Source organism: Hoplias malabaricus, chromosome X1 (assembly GCF_029633855.1).
Source record: "Hoplias malabaricus isolate fHopMal1 chromosome X1, fHopMal1.hap1, whole genome shotgun sequence".
NCBI classification, from domain to species: Eukaryota; Metazoa; Chordata; class Actinopteri; order Characiformes; family Erythrinidae; genus Hoplias; species Hoplias malabaricus.
In genome coordinates, this window is record NC_089818.1 from 1,130,532 (window position 1) to 1,147,770 (window position 17,239).

Sequence of the window (17,239 nt, forward strand, 5' to 3'; positions counted from 1 at the left end):
TGTAGGTTAATGTGTAGGTGCTCCAGAGGCTTCTGTTTAATCTGCAATGCTTTTCTATAGAGATTATACATACTTAACAGTTTGGCCTTTTGAATATATAGTGTATATAATACACCAAAGACATTGAAGGAGCTAAGAGAGAGAGAGCGTGTGTGTGTGTGTGTGTGAGAGAGTGTGTGTGTGTGTGTGTGTGTGTGTCTACATACCCAGGTCAGTGATTAGTATTGGTTCCTGTAGTGGTATATCTGGCAGCGGGAGGCTGCTTTTAGCCGCTCGAGCTCGGTGAGGTTTTCGAGGAAATTTATGTTTCTTCTGCTGGATATTTTTGAAGTGTGATGCGATGTGTGTTTTCCTGTGGCCAGATGTTCGAAAAATCTTATCACAGTGAGGACACGGAAAAGGGCGCACACCTGCAGAAACAGAGCAACACAAATGTTAAAAAAATGACTTCCAAATGAGAAATGACTGAGAACCACAGAGTATTGAATGAGTATGAATATTAAGGAAAAAGCTCACATCATTAATATGCAAACTTCCTTCATACAGGAAGGTTGACTCACAAACACATACATCACTCTACATATCTCTCTCTCTCTCTCTCTCTCTCTCTCTCACACCTGAAATGAAAGGTGTTATTGAAAAATAAGTTCATCTTTTGTGCAGTAGCAGTCTGCTTTACTGGGAAGCTTTTGTGCGTTAGATTTCTGTGGGAAGCTGATGGCATCTAGCAAAATGAACATTACTGAGGCGTATACTGATGTTGTATGACTAGTTATGGATCATAAATAATCCCAAAAGCATCGAATGAGCTCCATAACACCAGAGCAGCTGCACATAAGCCTTTTGGTCACATGTCAAGTGTCAAGCATGAGCTGAAGGTTATTAAGCCCTCAGCATTAGGTTATGGATAAAGAGATACTGTGTTCTCATAAACTATCTTTAGAATATTTAGGATCCACAACTAATAATGCAACTGAAGTACAGGACATATCTGGTGCTCTTGTGCCATCAAATCCTAACAGCAATGTTCTAACATCCCCATTACCACAGAAGAAACTGTTAGTGCAGTACAGAAGAACACAGTCCATATTAATACCCTGCATTTATAAACACATGTTAGATAAACGTTTGACTGTATATTATAAATGGCAAGTGTGATTACGGTTGGCCGTGTGTGTGTGTGTGTGTATTTTATTCACCTGTGTGCAGCCTCAAGTGGACCTTCATGCTGCCAGATGTGGAGAAACACTTCATGCAGTACTGACACTGAAAGGCTTTGATCCCAGTGTGTATCTTCATGTGTGCTGTGAGAGTGCTTTTCACAGCGAAGGCTCTGAAACACTGCTTACACTTGTATGGTTTCTCGTGTGTGTGGATACGGATGTGCCGGACCAAATCACTGGGCTTTTTAAACTCTTTAGAGCAGTATGGACAGCCGTGCCAACGAACACCTCGCTCTTCTCGGATGGTGCCTGCAAATACATTCAACCAGTCAATCAACAATTCATCAATACACAATATCTATCAATATATGCACACACTTCAAGTTCTTCTCTCTTGACCTGCAGGACAAATGTAAAAAAATCTGTAAATATACAGTCAATTAATATCTCTATAATGTACCTATAGAAATGACAAGACCAAGAAATCAATCAAACCGTCAGTGAGTACAGAGGATATTAATCTATCTACACACAACATTAATCAATTAACCAAGCTATGACACCACACACAAGGCTCCTATCTACTTCCAGATTCCTTCAGGCACAATCAACGTATCGGATAATGAATCAATGACATAAAAATTAATAACAATGTAAAAATGAAAATTTCAATCAATCAATCAATCAATCAATCAGTCATATTGATAATGATTAATTGTGAAGATCATACCAGGCATCTGTATGGGCTTTTTGAAGATGCTCCTCTTCTCTTTCTTGAACACTCTGTGAGTTATGGTAGGTTTTTGGCTGGGGGCATTAGTGTCCTGGGCAGCAGGAGTTTCAGGGTCCGGCCTGGAACCGGCGCTGTTCTGAGAGTCCGACTGGACTGGGATGGCACTGAGCCCACTGTTCTCCAGGGCTTGCTGTGAAAAACACACATGCACACAGACACACACATAATACCAGAATATTTATTAGTAAAAATTCTAGAGAAATAATTCTTGATACATCATAAAAAACTAATTCCACACACTCAACAAAAAAAAAAATGATGTAAATACATACGTACATATTGAGACTAAACTGGATATTAGCTGTTAAAAATGTTAAAATATGCAAAGAAACATTAGTTGATTAATGCTGTGTTCTGTAAACTTGGGGGATTTTATTACTTCATCACAACTTCCCAGAAGATGTGAAAAAACATTTTGTAACATAGATTGTGGTCAGTTATGAAGACTGTCTTCATTCATTCATTATCTGTGACCCTTATCCAGTTCAGGGTCGCGGTGGGTCCAGAGCCTACCTGGAATCATTGGGCGCAAGGCGGGAATACACCCTGGAGGGGGCACCAGTCCTTCACAGGGCAACACAGACACACACACATTCACTCACACACACACATCTAAGGACATCTTTGAGTCTCCAATCCACCAACGTTTTTGGACTGTGGGAGGAAACCAGAGCACCCAGAGGAAAGACTGCCTTCTAATGTCTTAATTACATCCTAAACTACAAATAAACTTTTTTATTTTGTTTACAATATTTTTTCAGATATTTGTTGCTTTGTTAAAAAGGTTTATTTGCTGAAAAACTTAAATGATGAAGCTATCCTCTACCATCCCTCAAATCCCTGAAATGAAAAATTGTCCTAAAGGAGCAATAGGTCACCTTTAAAAAAAAAATAAAAATAAATAAATAATAATAATAATAATAATACATTATTCGTATGGTGCATCCACCAAACAGCTCAGAGCACTAAAAATGAATGAATCAATGAATTGTCTGTAATCCTTATGCAGTTCAGGGCAGCCTACCCGGAATCACTGGGCGCAAGGTGGGAACACACCCTGGAGGGGGCCGCAGTCCTCCACACGGCGAAACACACTCACACATTCACTCACACATTTCTGATATTAAACAGAATGAATAATTACTGACATATTTACGTTGTGATTATGAAAATCAGAGGACAGAGGGAATAGAATAGAGAAACCATGAAACATGAAAAATGGGATTAAGAGAGACAGAGTGAGCAAGATGTAGAGTTAAATTTATGAAAATGCGAAGCCTCAGAAACAGAAACATTTTCAGGAAATTACAGTTTCATAACAGAAAAGTGAGTCTATTATCCCACATTAGATCACTGCACAGAGGAGAGCAGAAAGCAATCTGAGAACATTGCTGAAAAAATAAAACCTAAGTTCACCCTATTGCACATGATGTGGAGGGAAATAATTGCTTTATGATCATCTCTTACGTCTCTTACGAAAGATATATAACTCCTCCTTTTCTCCAGCTCGATGAGAGAAAGCTGAGCAGGTAAAAATGTTGATGAACTGTGTTTGTTTTGCAATGCTGAATCCATTGTTATTTACATTATATATGCACAAAATACACTCATTTCTTGACAAGCAAAAAGTCTGAGACAGAGTTATTAATGTATGCCACAACCTGAGATGACCACCTTGGTTTTATTTTATTTTCATTCTTTGTAATTAAATCTTAATGACTCTATAGATTATTTTGCTTTTTATATTGTCTGAATTTATTTTAAATATATGTAGTTCTGTTTACTTTTATTAAATTCCATTTTAACTACTTTTCAAAACCTTCACATTGTAAAATGCTCAGCTGCATTGAAAATGAGGGTTACCCTCAATGTAGTTCTGAGTGAAAATAAAAGTTGACGAATTGATTGATTGATGAAAAAAGTCTAATACGAATGCTGTAAGATGGGAATAATTTAAGCTTAAAACCATCTAATTTAAGTGTGAGAGTGCTTCAGCCTGTGATAGCATCACTGAAGTCGATGTTCATGATTTTGATCAGAATTCTGAGGATGTATTTACAAAGTATTTACAAAACTCCAGTGTCAGTAAAAGGGTAAAAACAAAACAAAACAAAGCGTCTCAGTCCGGTATGCTAGGCTTTCTCTCTTTCTGAAACAGTGTATAAAAACAACAAACAACAGTAGTTTTTTCTTCAAACACACCACTCCACCTTAAAAGATGTAGCTCTTCTGAACGTAAACAAACCAGAGAGAGCCGCAGTTCCCCAGAATTGCAGACGATGCCTTTAATACTGAGATAGTCAAAATCTCAAGAAAATCTCTTTAAACTAAAACGATTCATGTCTGTCTGAGATGGTTTACACCCAAGACATTCTGTAATGGTCTTGCTAAAGACAAACAAATAAAAACCCACACCTGTAAAATGTCCTGGTTGATGGCGGTCTCCATTGCGATGGTGGGTCCAGGGGGTGGAGCTTGTGTGTTTTCACTTGTCACATGTTCAGAAAGTTCCAGAAGCTGCTGGATGACATCAGTCACTCCCTCTGGCCCCTCTGCAGCACCGCCCTGCCCAGGCTCCACCCCCTCCTACACAAAACAGGACATACACGTGTCTCCATGAGGCATTTATTTCATTCTCACATGGTCCATTTTGCAGACTAGCAAACTAACAACACAGACTATTGTTTCAACCAGCAACTAATTAACCAATTATTTGCTTTAGCTTGGCTTCATTGTAATAACCTTCTCGCTGAACATTACTGACTTGAGTAACTATAGCAGATGGTAGGAACTATTGTTGATTTGATCACTGTTTATCTGCAGCAACTCAAGCAGAACTTTGGTTAATGTAGGGGATAGGGAGTAGGGAGTCAGGAGCAAGGGAGCACATTAAGATATTGAGACACACTCTGTAGGCCCTCATATTTATAGTTAAATCATTGTGGACATGAGCTGGATTGAGATAGTGTGGTGTTTGTGAAATTATCACCCGACATCAGTACCAGACTTCACTAATATTTGTGTGATTGAAGGCAATCAACTCCTCAGAGCAATGTTCCAGGTTTTCCCAGAAGATAGAGACTGTTATTGCAGCAAAGAAGAGCAAGCTCCTGACTAACTGGCTTAATTATGTGTGTGCAGGTGTGTGTGTGTTTGAGACCTGTGTTGTAGCTGGCTCCTCCACCTCCATGATGGAAATGTGCATCTTACTGATATGAGCGTTTAAACTTCCCAATTTCTTATAAACACAACTGCAGTCCATACAGGGATACACAGGGCCAGCTGAACTCTAGAGAGAGAGAGAGAGAGAGAGAGAGAGAGAGAGAGAGAGAGAGAGAGAGAGAGAGAGAGAGAGAGAGACTTTAAAACGTGTATACCAGAAACTGGAAAATAAATAAAACCATGAATTTTACTAAGACGTTTATACTGTAATGAAATAATCTGGCAAAAAATGTAATCTGAAGCAGCTGCACATGAGCCTAAATTGACCATGCTAAATGCTAAGTGTTAACTAAAGAAGAATTGGGCTGGGATGCAGCGGTAAATGTGTTCTCTGGAGTAACGGATAGATAAAGCTTTTTGACGAGTTGTGATCCAAAATTAATCATTCTACATTAGCACCTAACTTCACTAACGTTTCTGACTGAATACAGTCAAATCCTCACCTCAATGTTGTAAAGTGTGAGAGTAAAATATTTGCAGAAGAGCTGAGACTTTTAGATGTTACAAAAAGGAACAACATCCTGATTGACTATGAAAAAAAGACAGAGGGAGTGGGGAAGGAAAGAGAGAGACAGAAATATATGAGTGAGGAAGAAAAAGAAGTGAAAATAGAAAACAGAAGGACAATGGAAGATCGAGAAAGAAGGAGAAAGTCAGAGACGCTGAGAGCTAGAGAGTGGAACAGAGAAAGTGTGAGATGGACGGAAAGAGAAAGAGTGACAGAGAGGGAAAGTGAGAGAGGGAAGGAGAAAGCAATAAAACAAGAGAGAGAGAGACAGAGACAGCAAGAGAAAATGATAAAGCTTTAAAAGTGAAAGAACACGAGGGTGAGGGGGACAGAGAAAAAGAGAGAGAAAGAAGGACAGATACAGATAGATGGATAGAGTGAAAGAGGTGTTCAGCTTTAGACTGACAGAGTGGAGGAATTAAAATGAGATCAGATTAACCACGCAGTTCTGTTCGTGCCCCACCAGCTGCACCTGAAACATTGTTTATTGTTTTTACTTCATTAGTTTTATTCCCTCAGCAGCTGTTTCTCTTGTAGTTTCACTCTCACAGAGGGAGGTAAGTACGGCCTGTTGTGTTTTACTGCCGCTCTAGTCAAGGACACTGCTTTCTGAGCTGATATTTTTAGTTCTGTAATTAGAATTCAAAGGCAATATCTTTAGAAGAGCAATAGTAAGTCATTTTTACATCAAAAGAAGTAGTAAAATTTTTATGAAAATGACCAACTCAAAGTAAAGAAGAATTCAATTATATGTGGCCCTTCAGCAAATGTTTCTGATTTACTTGACCATAGGTTCGGCTCCAAGCTACTCCTTGTGGTTGGAAGTAGTTACAGGGCACAGTCAACGGTGAGGCTTTAGTGAACCCCCATTGTCTAGTCTCCAGTGGCTTCGGACAGAGCGACACTCCCACATTATGTCAGACAGCTTTTAAAAAAGGTTTAGTTCAGAATCTCATAACCATTTCTGGCACATAACATGATATGAAATGGGATGTCCTGGAGCAGCTGTACATGACCCTAAGCCTACCTTGCTAAACGTCAAGTGTCAGCCAGGGAGGTGTAAAGCCCCCAAGCATTGGTCTTTGGAAGGTGGGACTGTGCTCTGGAGCGCTACATATTTGGGACGATTTGAAGTAATCATCCAAAATCAGGACCTAATTTCATTAATCTTTATGTGGCTGAATGCCATAAGATGCTCACAACAATGCTATAATATGAAGTGTAAAGCCGTCTCAGTGGAGCTGACTATGAGCTGTTATGGAAGTAAAAAGTTGAATAAACCTTCATTTGAATGAGTACGTGTCCAAGATTGTTCAAACTGAGCAAATAATATCTCAACAAAATATCATTTTAAAGCTTTACTAAAGTAACTGTTGTTTAGAAATACAGTTTAAAAATCATTAGATGAAGAGTAACAAATTTAAATGTGTGTTAACCTCAGAGTGTACCCTCTGGACGTGCGAGTGCAGATTCCCTTTCTGAGAGAAGGATGCTGGACAGAGCATACACAGATGAGGTTTCTCTCCGGTGTGTCGCACCATGTGGGTCTGCAGCACCACCTTCTGGTTAAAAGCTTTTCCACAGTGAGAGCACTTATACGGACGCTCCCCTGCACACACACACACACACACACACACACACACAGTGAAAATACACACAAAATATTATTAATCTGGTTAATAATCCAATAACACAGGCCTACTACTGGGAACTGAATAGGTCAATGAAGAGGAAGTGTTCTTGAGGATAAAATGTATAATAATAAATTAATAATAATTTTAAAATATATTAAAATATCTAAATGATTTAGTCAATTTTCCCTAACCAGAAGTAGTTATAAAAGTAGTAGATAAGTAGATATAAGCAGATATAAATGATCATTACTTGGTGCCATGGTGGCTACACACACTCACACATTCTCTCACACCTACGGACACTTTTGAGTCTTCAATCCACCTACCAACATGCTTTTGGAGCGTGGGAGGAAACTGGAGCACCCAGAGGAAACCCACGCAGACACAGGGAGAACAAACCACACTCCTCACAGACAGTCACCCGGAGGAAACCCACGCAGACACAGAGAGAACACACAACACTCCTCACAGACAGTCACCCGGAGGAAACCCACGCAGACACAGAGAGAACACACCACACTCCTCACAGACAGTCACCCGGAGGAAACCCACGCAGACACAGAGAGAACACACCACACTCCTCACAGACAGACACCCAGAAGAAACCCACGCAGACACAGGGAGAACACACCACACTCCTCACAGACAGTCACCCGGAAGAAACCCACGCAGACACAGAGAGAACACACCACACTCCTCACAGACAGTCACCCGGAGGAAACCCACGCAGACACAGGGAGAACACACCACACTCCTCACAGTCACCCAGAAGAAACCCACGCAGACACAGTGAGAACACACCACACTCCTCACAGACAGTCACCCGGAGGAAACCCACGCAGACACGGAGAACACACCACACTCCTCACGGACAGTCACCCGGAGGAAACCCACGCAGACACAGGGAGAACACACCACACTCCTCACAGACAGTCACCCAGAAGAAACCCACGCAGACACAGAGAGAACACACCACACTCCTCACAGACAGTCACCCGGAGGAAACCCACGCAGACACAGGGAGAACACACCACACTCCTCACAGACAGTCACCCGGAGGAAACCCACGCAGACACAGGGAGAACACACCACACTCCTCACAGTCACCCAGAAGAAACCCACGCAGACACAGTGAGAACACACCACACTCCTCACAGACAGTCACCCGGAGGAAACCCACGCAGACACAGGGAGAACACACCACACTCCTCACGGACAGTCACCCGGAGGAAACCCACGCAGACACAGGGAGAACACACCACACTCCTCACAGACAGTCACCCGGAGGAAACCCACGCAGACACAGGGAGAACACACCACACTCCTCACAGTCACCCAGAAGAAACCCACGCAGACACAGTGAGAACACACCACACTCCTCACAGACAGTCACCCGGAGGAAACCCACGCAGACACAGGGAGAACACACCACACTCCTCACGGACAGTCACCCGGAGGAAACCCACGCAGACACAGGGAGAACACACCACACTCCTCACAGACAGTCACCCGGAGGAAACCCACGCAGACACAGGGAGAACACACCACACTCCTCACAGTCACCCAGAAGAAACCCACGCAGACACAGTGAGAACACACCACACTCCTCACAGACAGTCACCCGGAGGAAACCCACGCAGACACAGGGAGAACACACCACACTCCTCACGGACAGTCACCCGGAGGAAACCCACGCAGACACAGGGAGAACACACCACACTCCTCACAGACAGTCACCCGGAGGAAACCCACGCAGACACAGTGAGAACACACCACACTCCTCACAGACAGTCACCCGGAGGAAACCCACGCAGACACAGGGAGAACACACCACACTCCTCACGGACAGTCACCCGGAGGAAACCCACGCAGACACAGGGAGAACACACCACACTCCTCACGCAGCCCAACATATTACATAAAAATTAAATATCCTAGTGACTGTAGACAATAATTTCAAAAAATGTATCCCACTGTGCTCCCACAGATGTTTAATAACAAGCAAATCCTCTCAGAAACGGTACAGTACCTGTTATACAGAGCCTTACTATTTGTGGGAAGAGTACCTGTGTGAATGCGAATGTGCCGGACAAGCTGGCTTGGCTTTTTAAACGTTTTTCCGCAGTGATGGCAAGTATTCGTGAAGCTGCTCCGATCAATGTTTTTCTTGTAATTTCTTGAACTGAGCACAATGGGTCTGAAAAGACAAGATTAAAAAGTACTCAAACATTCCATAAAAACAAAACTCCAGTAAAATAAAAACCATCAACACTTCTTACTAGAATCATATGAGCACTGTAAAAAGCAGCACTACGTAACTTATTGTGATTTTATAATATGAAATTGCAGAATCACACGGGAAGAAGATCTGGAACTGCTGAGTGTGGATAAATCTGATCTCACCGGATTTTAACGTGCATCTTCATGTGCTCCTTCAGCAAAATGCCGGAACTAAACTCTTTGCTGCAAGTTTTGCAGGAGAATACTTTGGGTCCATTAAGTTCTTTACGATGTTCCTCCAGGTGCAGAGAGAGCTGGCTTTGGAGGATAAACTCATCTCCACACTCTGAACACAGAAAATTCTGGAAAATCAACAAAGAAGAGATAAAGATTTAAGTACAGATGGATTTTTTTAAATGTATGTAGAACTCGAAAGCTATAACTCACACAACATTCCTATATGAATAACATTGTATATTCATATTTGGGAATTTTCTTTTTACAGAATCTGAAAATGCCTGCTGTTTTTTCAGTGTTCAGCTCTCACAGGAATATTACTAGACTGTAGTGCCAACACACAGGAGTCACGCACTCCTATTAATATTAAATAATAATATTACAAATATATATTTTTTTCATAATACATGACCAGTATAGCCCTTAACCTAAGATCAGATTTAATACATATCCACGAGCCTTGCCCGAATCAGTTTTGTGATTGGCAGGTTAGCGGCTATATTAGTCCCTGATTCCTGACCTCCTCCTTCTCGTGGACCATAATGTGGGACTTGAGGCTGGCGACTCTGGAGAATTTTTTGTCACACACAGGGCAGGTGGGGTCTGAGGAGTTGTGTGTGGACTTATGGAGACGCAGATTAAACTCCACGTTAAAGGACTGAGGGCAGACATCACAGCGATGAGGCTATAACACAAACACAAAATAAGAAAAACACAATCAAAATGATGGTCACAATAAACAGATAAATGTTCATGGCGCAAAACTTACAGAAGGACTTCCACTTTCCAAACTTAATTTATAAATATTAATCCATCACTCAAAACTTTAAGTACCTGAGTAAATATAAACTTGGAATCTTGATCATATTTAGGAAAACTGGCAATTTTCGCCAACCTGAAGTGAGTATGTGCATCTCATGAAGAAGCAAATTTCTAAATAGTTCCTGAATGAACCAAAGTCAGTATAATGGCTGTTTTAAAATGACTGACTTAGCTTGCCTTGTCATTAGCTTCATGATCTTTGAGGTGTCTCTGTAGCTGATTTTCTGTCCCATAGATGTGAGAACAGATGCTACATCTGTACTCCACGCCACTTAGAGTCTCATCTTTCAGCCCCGCTCCTCCATCTGTGGAGAGAAAAAGGAAAACGAGTGTCAATAACGACAAATTATGTGTAAAAATAAATCCTTTAAAACTGTTATGAACATTTATATCGTTCCAAATTCCATGCTGTTAAGGTGCCATCTGTGAAAGACTGTGCGAGCAAATACTGCAACAATTCAAATATAACATTTTGCAACTTGAAACAGTAAAGAACCTGAGGATTTCTTCATCTATGGTACATAATATCATTAAAATAATCAGAGGATCCAGAGACATATCTTTACCCAAGGTACACAGTCCAAAACCAGCATTGACTGAAATTCCTGGCACTGAATTAAAAACAATCAGGTTTCTGTAGTGGACATAAAAAAAACCTCTCAAATCTACTCCCTGTGAACACAGTTTCACAAATGCAAAGAAGGACCCATAGATTAGGAGGACGCAGAAAGGCTGCCACATTCTCAGGGCCCAAGCTCATTTAAGATGGACTGAGACAAAGTGGAAAAGTGTCCTGAGGTCTGACAAATCAAAAGTTTAAATTCTTGGATCATCCTCTGGGCTAAAGATGTGGGGCACCATTCAGCTTGTTATAAGTACACAGTTCAAAAGCCAGCACCTGTGATGGCTTGGGTGACTTGCACATCTGTGTATGCACTAATATATATATATATATATATATATATATATATATATATATATATATATATATATAATACTGAATGATATATACAGGTTTTGGAGCAACATACTGTCATCCAGACAATGTCTTATATTGCGACATCCTTGCTTGTCTGGGTGATAAATTAGCACAGAACTGTACCCCACTGAAAACAACAGGTGCATTATGAAACGACAAACACTGTAAAGGAGAACATTTCACATTCAAATCTAGAATTGTTTTTCTCATTTCCAGTAAATGTTGATGCACCAAAATGTTGGAACACCTTGCTGGTATCACATGCAAAAATGGGCAAATACTGTCCCAGTATCAGAAGAAATACTGTCTCTGTATCAACATTTAAAATGTCATCTTTAAATGCACTTTTTTGGATGCAGAAGCCGTTATTGCATGACCCACATACTGCATCTCTAAAGAATTGTATTTTAGTTATTTAGACTTTTTATAGGATTTAATTCAATGTTACTCCCAAAATTAATGAATTAATTAAAATAAATACATAATACTGCGCATTTCAAAGTTTATTGATGCACCACAGTTTTACTGTAAATAGTTCTTTTTATTTAAAAAAGCCCTTTTGTTTACAAGTGCAAAATATTTTCTTTGATCTCATTATGGTGACTCCAAATCAGTTATATCTTCGATCAAAATCAATCAAATTATTTGAAATCTTTCAGTGATTCAAAACCTGGGTGTCACAAGTGACAGGAAGTCAAACACAGTAGGGGGAATATTCAGACACCACGAGCAAACTGAATGATCAAATAAAAGAATACTGCACTCATTTATAGAATTAATGTACAAGTAAGAAAGAAGCTGCAGTAAATTAAATGCTCCAATATTATAATTCATTCATTGTCTGTAACCCTTATACAGTTTAGGGTCACGGTGGGTCCAGAGCCTACCTGGAATCATTGGGCGCAAAGCCAATATTATAATCAATTTAACAAATATTTTCTATAAATGAATAAAACACTGAACTACAGCACAAAAGAATATTGTTAGAAAGTGCAGCCTTTCTGTCCTCAGGCACTCAATGCAACGTCATCTATATTACATAGATGGATTCCATTTATGATTATTTTCATAATTATTATGCGGACGATTGTTTCTCTATGTTGTCTGTGTGATATTATGATCCTGGAAATGGATGGTGCCGACAGAGCTGCCTCATTAAATGATGCACTTTCCTTAGCTGAAAGCATTTTTACAGTACCACAAATCTGCTCACAGATGTCACACTTCACCTTGTACTCATGACTGAATAATGACGATGTTTCTGATACAAAACCAAGCTGTTTCATAGTCAGGGTTCAATAAACAAATCAAAATTAACTGGCTAAAAAGTCATAATTATTAATACATTTAAAAATTCTCTATCACAAACACATTAATGCTCTCCCAAGGTATCGGCTGCACATCTGGAAATCCTATTTTTTAAAGATTTAATCTCATGGACATCGACACAACTTCATAATGTTTGACAGGTGAATCAAGTATATCAAAATCAATATATCAGTAATCAATATATCCAAACGATATATGTATTTTTGGAGTCTGTCATCCTTTATTGCAAATGGTGTAGATGGTATCCATCTACTGTGATATGACAGAAATTGAATCCACAGGCAGCGTAAGTGCATACACATGAGTGGATCTTTCTCTGTGATCATTCATATTTCACAACCACCGATTTGAACTGAGAGATTCAAGTTGCCTTGGAGAGTTTTGTTCAGTGTTCCTACTGTCTTTTCAACCCCCTAAAAAGCTACATTGGGGTCAAAAGTGAGAGGCAGCCAACTGACAGAATGAGATTCAGGGCACAACTACGTCACTTAAACGCTAAGGTTATATTAATCATAAGTATTGACGGTTCTATTCAAAGTGAAAATAGACAAGGGAAATTTTAATAGAATATAGAATTTTCTACAAATATTTCTGCATAAATTATTTGATTACTTGATTATTTGAAGACATTTACATAACTTTGAAATAGACCAAATTTTATTTTTAAATGATCAAAAATGACAAGTCTATTAAATGTATGGAAGGCGTGTCTGATTGTGAGTCTATTTTCACTGTTAATTTTAAAAAGTGTCTATTTTTCCGAACTTCCGAAATCTTTAAAACTGTATTGACTGCATTTTCCAGAGAAGACGGTTTTGGGGGTTAGCTTTAGCTTTTGGGGTCGCTTGTGCTTGATGTAGATTAGCTGTATGTTCATTTTGCGTTAGTTTTCGGTTAGCCTGGCGCTAGCTTCCCGTTAGCTTGTTGCTATCCTTTGTGTTGGGGAAGATAATTAAAGCTCCGCACGGCTTAGAAAAAAAAAATAAAACCGGGACATAAACTAAACCGAGTGCGAGACTCCTCCAGTACTTCGCTCCTTCTCACCGCCACGAAACCGAATGACTACATTAGTGCTACGCGAGTCGAATTGAGGCAAGGCGGGCGGACTCACTGGTATCATTCCGCCGCAGTCAGTCCAACACAAAGGCGGCGCATCCGGGGACTATATCCCCCCGTTCTCTAGCGCCTTTCTGTACAGTCCATCGGATTCTCCGCCTGCGGTGGGGCTCTGTTGGGAGCTAAAACCATCTACTTTTTTATCGGCTTTAGCGTGGCGTCTGTTACCTGCATCCCCGGTGCCGTTGGCTCCATGTTTTCGCGGACGGCCCCGCGGCATAGTTCCCCCTCAGCAGCGAAACAGGCTGTGAACGGGCTGTGTTCCAAAATGGCGTCCGCAGCTCGTCACTGCTACAGTGGAGATCACACACAGATTATTACTTCAAAAACGCGACTATTTTAATAAAGATTATGGAGCTATGTTGTAAATACTACACCTTATAATGTTCGTTTTTAGTTATTGAGTTGGCTATGTTAAAAAACGAGGTAGATCCGTGTACATTTGTCATTCACCAGGTGATATAAGGGAACGGGGTCCGACTGAAGTCTGTTTTTTATGATTAACTCTTGACAATTAATATTCTGACTACACAAAACTTTCCAGAGTAAACGCAGGAGATGGGCCCAATTTTATGGTCTAAACAAAGACCAAATGATCTACTTCCAAGAGCAACTCGATGGCCTAAGGCCTACAATTGGCTTAACGCCAAAAGCATTTTGACATATATTTTCTTAAATGAATTAATTAATCAGGACTTTGAGAAACCTTGACCAAAGTAACACACTTGTGAACATCACTGTAAGGATTTAAGACGAAATTGGGAATGTGCCTAGTACAAGACCTTTGGGCTTGTTTGTACGTTCCCCGCACAACTTTTTATTGTGTTTTCATTTTCTGTTCTCCAAAATGTGTGGTCATATTGATATTGGATAAGGTTCATCTATTTAAATGCTAATTTCTCCAGAGAATACCTCGGGGTGCTTTATCCTTCTTGCCAACATATGCCATTGAGTGTAGTCTCCCTAACTTAAGTTCAAGTTCACGTAATTTTCTGAAGGTTCCACCTTTAAGATGCAGGTAGTGTTTCTGAATTGAAATAATCTTCACTCTAAAAGCTACTGCAAAAACCGTTGGAGATAAGATTATAAACAAAGGCTAAATTAATGGTTGTTTCCCTGCAAACCCTGATCCAGTAAACCTGAAGTAACACATCTTCACCACCAGGGGTCGACAAAGTACGATGAATGGGGCGGCACGCTGTCGCAACAGGTAGTGTTGATACCGGTTCTATGTTTCTGGGGTTGTAATTTCAAACCCTGAATCGGGTCACTGTCTATGAGGAGATCGGTGTGTTTTCTCTCTGTCTGTGTGGGTTTCCTCCAGGTGCTCCAGCTTTCTCCCACAGTCCAAAACTCGTGTTGTTAAGTTGGATTTTCAAAAAGTATCTATAGTGAGTGAGTGATTCCCTGTGATGGACTGGCACCTCAGCCACGGTGTGTTAGTGCCTTGCACCCAGGGAATCCAGGTCAGCTTCAGGCTCGCTTTGACCCTAAACAGGATGAAGCAGCTACAGAAAACAAATATATGATGAGCTGGTGTCCACATGTATTTTTGATTTATGGTTTATCCCGTGGAACTGCTGCAGGTGTGTGTGTGTGTGTTTAATGAAGCTTGAAGTGGTGATGATGATGCTGTCACACCATCGTACACTTTTAAAGACCTTTAAGTCAGAGGCATTAATGTGACCTTTCTCTCTCTCTCTCTCTCTCTCTCTCTCTCTCTCTCTCTCTCTCTCTCTCCCTCTCTCTCTCTCTGTCTTCAGGCCTCACTCCAGCTGCCAGATATCCCTCTAGTTTTGCTGAGTTAAAGGGCATTTTTCCCTCACTCTCCTCCCCCTGCAGAAATGGTGCAGTGATTTGAGGATATTAATGTGTCTGTGACAACATTCTCAATGGGTAACGGTTGCGATGAGATGGTGAGAAAAAGTCAAACAAAGAAATATTTTATGATTGGAGAATACCACATTTATTCCAACAACAATACATCAATCAAATTTTATTTATACAGCGCTTTTCACAACAAAAAGTCGCCACAAAGCAGCTTTACAGGGATCCGGGTCTAAGCCTCCGATGAGCGAGCCAGGGGCAACAGTGGCAAGGAAAACTCCCTCAGCACACGAGGAAGAAACCTTGGAAGGAACCAAGACTCATACGGGGAACCCATCCTCCTCGGGTCGACACCTGAGACACGACAGAGAATGTCAAGACCATTTTCTTTAAAATCTAAATAACCTAATTTCCCCAACCTATATTACATCACCAGCCAATTAAAACAGGACACTCCAGAGCAGCTGCACATGAGTCTAAGGTCACAATGCTCCATGCTCTAGGCTCTGATTCTGACAGTGAGGTATAATGCCCCCCTTACATTGGGCTGTGGGCTGATGGAGCTCATTTCACTACAATGGGACCTCAAGTAGAGTTTGTAAATCAGAACAGCTTTCAGAAGAGGACGTGGCCACATAGTGGTATTATTTATTTTTCATCTTTTAAGGACACACTTTTTACACACTGTATGTTTCAGAGTGTAGTTACCGTTATTTAGTTTTCGTTCCAGGGATTTAGTGATGTATGATAACACACCTTTGTTGGTTTCCTCTTGTTTGTTTTCCTTTGTCTTTAGCTTCCATTTATCAAAATGATAATTAGGCTCAATTAAATGGCAATCTCATTTGTTTTGCTCAGGAGTGTGGTGCTTATTTATGTGTGCAGTTGGATATTGTAGGTCACTGCATCTGTGAGTGTGTGTGTGTGTGTGTGTGTGTGTGAGAGAGAGAGAGAGAGAGAGAGAGAACACACTGAACATGGGGTGTAAAATAAATGATCCATATAGGTCCCTTATTTCTTGCAGTAACAGCCTCTACTCTTTTGGAACAACTTTACATTAGATTTTATGATGAACATTGCTGTGAGGATTTGATGAGTCAATCACAGCTGCTCCCAGTGATATTGGATAAAGCTCCATCACTTTAGAGACCACTGAGCCACTGGTCCACTGCTCAAACCCGGGGGGTTTATATAAAGTGTAGTATTTTACATATTTACTCCTTGCATCTCATGTCCAAAGAAAGTGAGAGAATTTCAGGACCGAGCAGCAGAGGGCGCTGTAGCTTTGGGGAAACTTACTTTGTGGCTGGAGGGAAAAAATACACCAGCACAGCTTCAGCTCAGTTCCCTTTATTATATCGTTTTAAAATATTAATAAGTGAACCTCAA

At 40.6% G+C, this 17,239-nt stretch overlaps 1 protein-coding gene across 1 annotated transcript in view; it reads right to left on the reverse strand.

The window, feature by feature from the left end:
- Window positions 1–14,246, reverse strand: part of LOC136675333 (zinc finger protein 236-like) — a 46,478-nt gene extending 32,232 nt beyond the window's left edge. Inside the window, exons 1-11 of the mRNA XM_066651820.1 lie at window positions 14,192–14,246; window positions 10,777–10,904; window positions 10,298–10,462; window positions 9,724–9,902; window positions 9,387–9,517; window positions 7,123–7,295; window positions 5,117–5,245; window positions 4,372–4,542; window positions 1,894–2,086; window positions 1,200–1,472; window positions 207–410 (exon numbers count right to left, since the gene is read on the reverse strand). Of these exons, the coding sequence (XP_066507917.1) occupies window positions 207–410; window positions 1,200–1,472; window positions 1,894–2,086; window positions 4,372–4,542; window positions 5,117–5,245; window positions 7,123–7,295; window positions 9,387–9,517; window positions 9,724–9,902; window positions 10,298–10,462; window positions 10,777–10,904; window positions 14,192–14,243 (1,798 nt within the window). The 5' untranslated portion in view covers window positions 14,244–14,246. The remainder of the gene's footprint in view (window positions 1–206; window positions 411–1,199; window positions 1,473–1,893; window positions 2,087–4,371; window positions 4,543–5,116; window positions 5,246–7,122; window positions 7,296–9,386; window positions 9,518–9,723; window positions 9,903–10,297; window positions 10,463–10,776; window positions 10,905–14,191) is intronic.
- Between the last annotated feature and the right edge of the window lie 2,993 nt (window positions 14,247–17,239).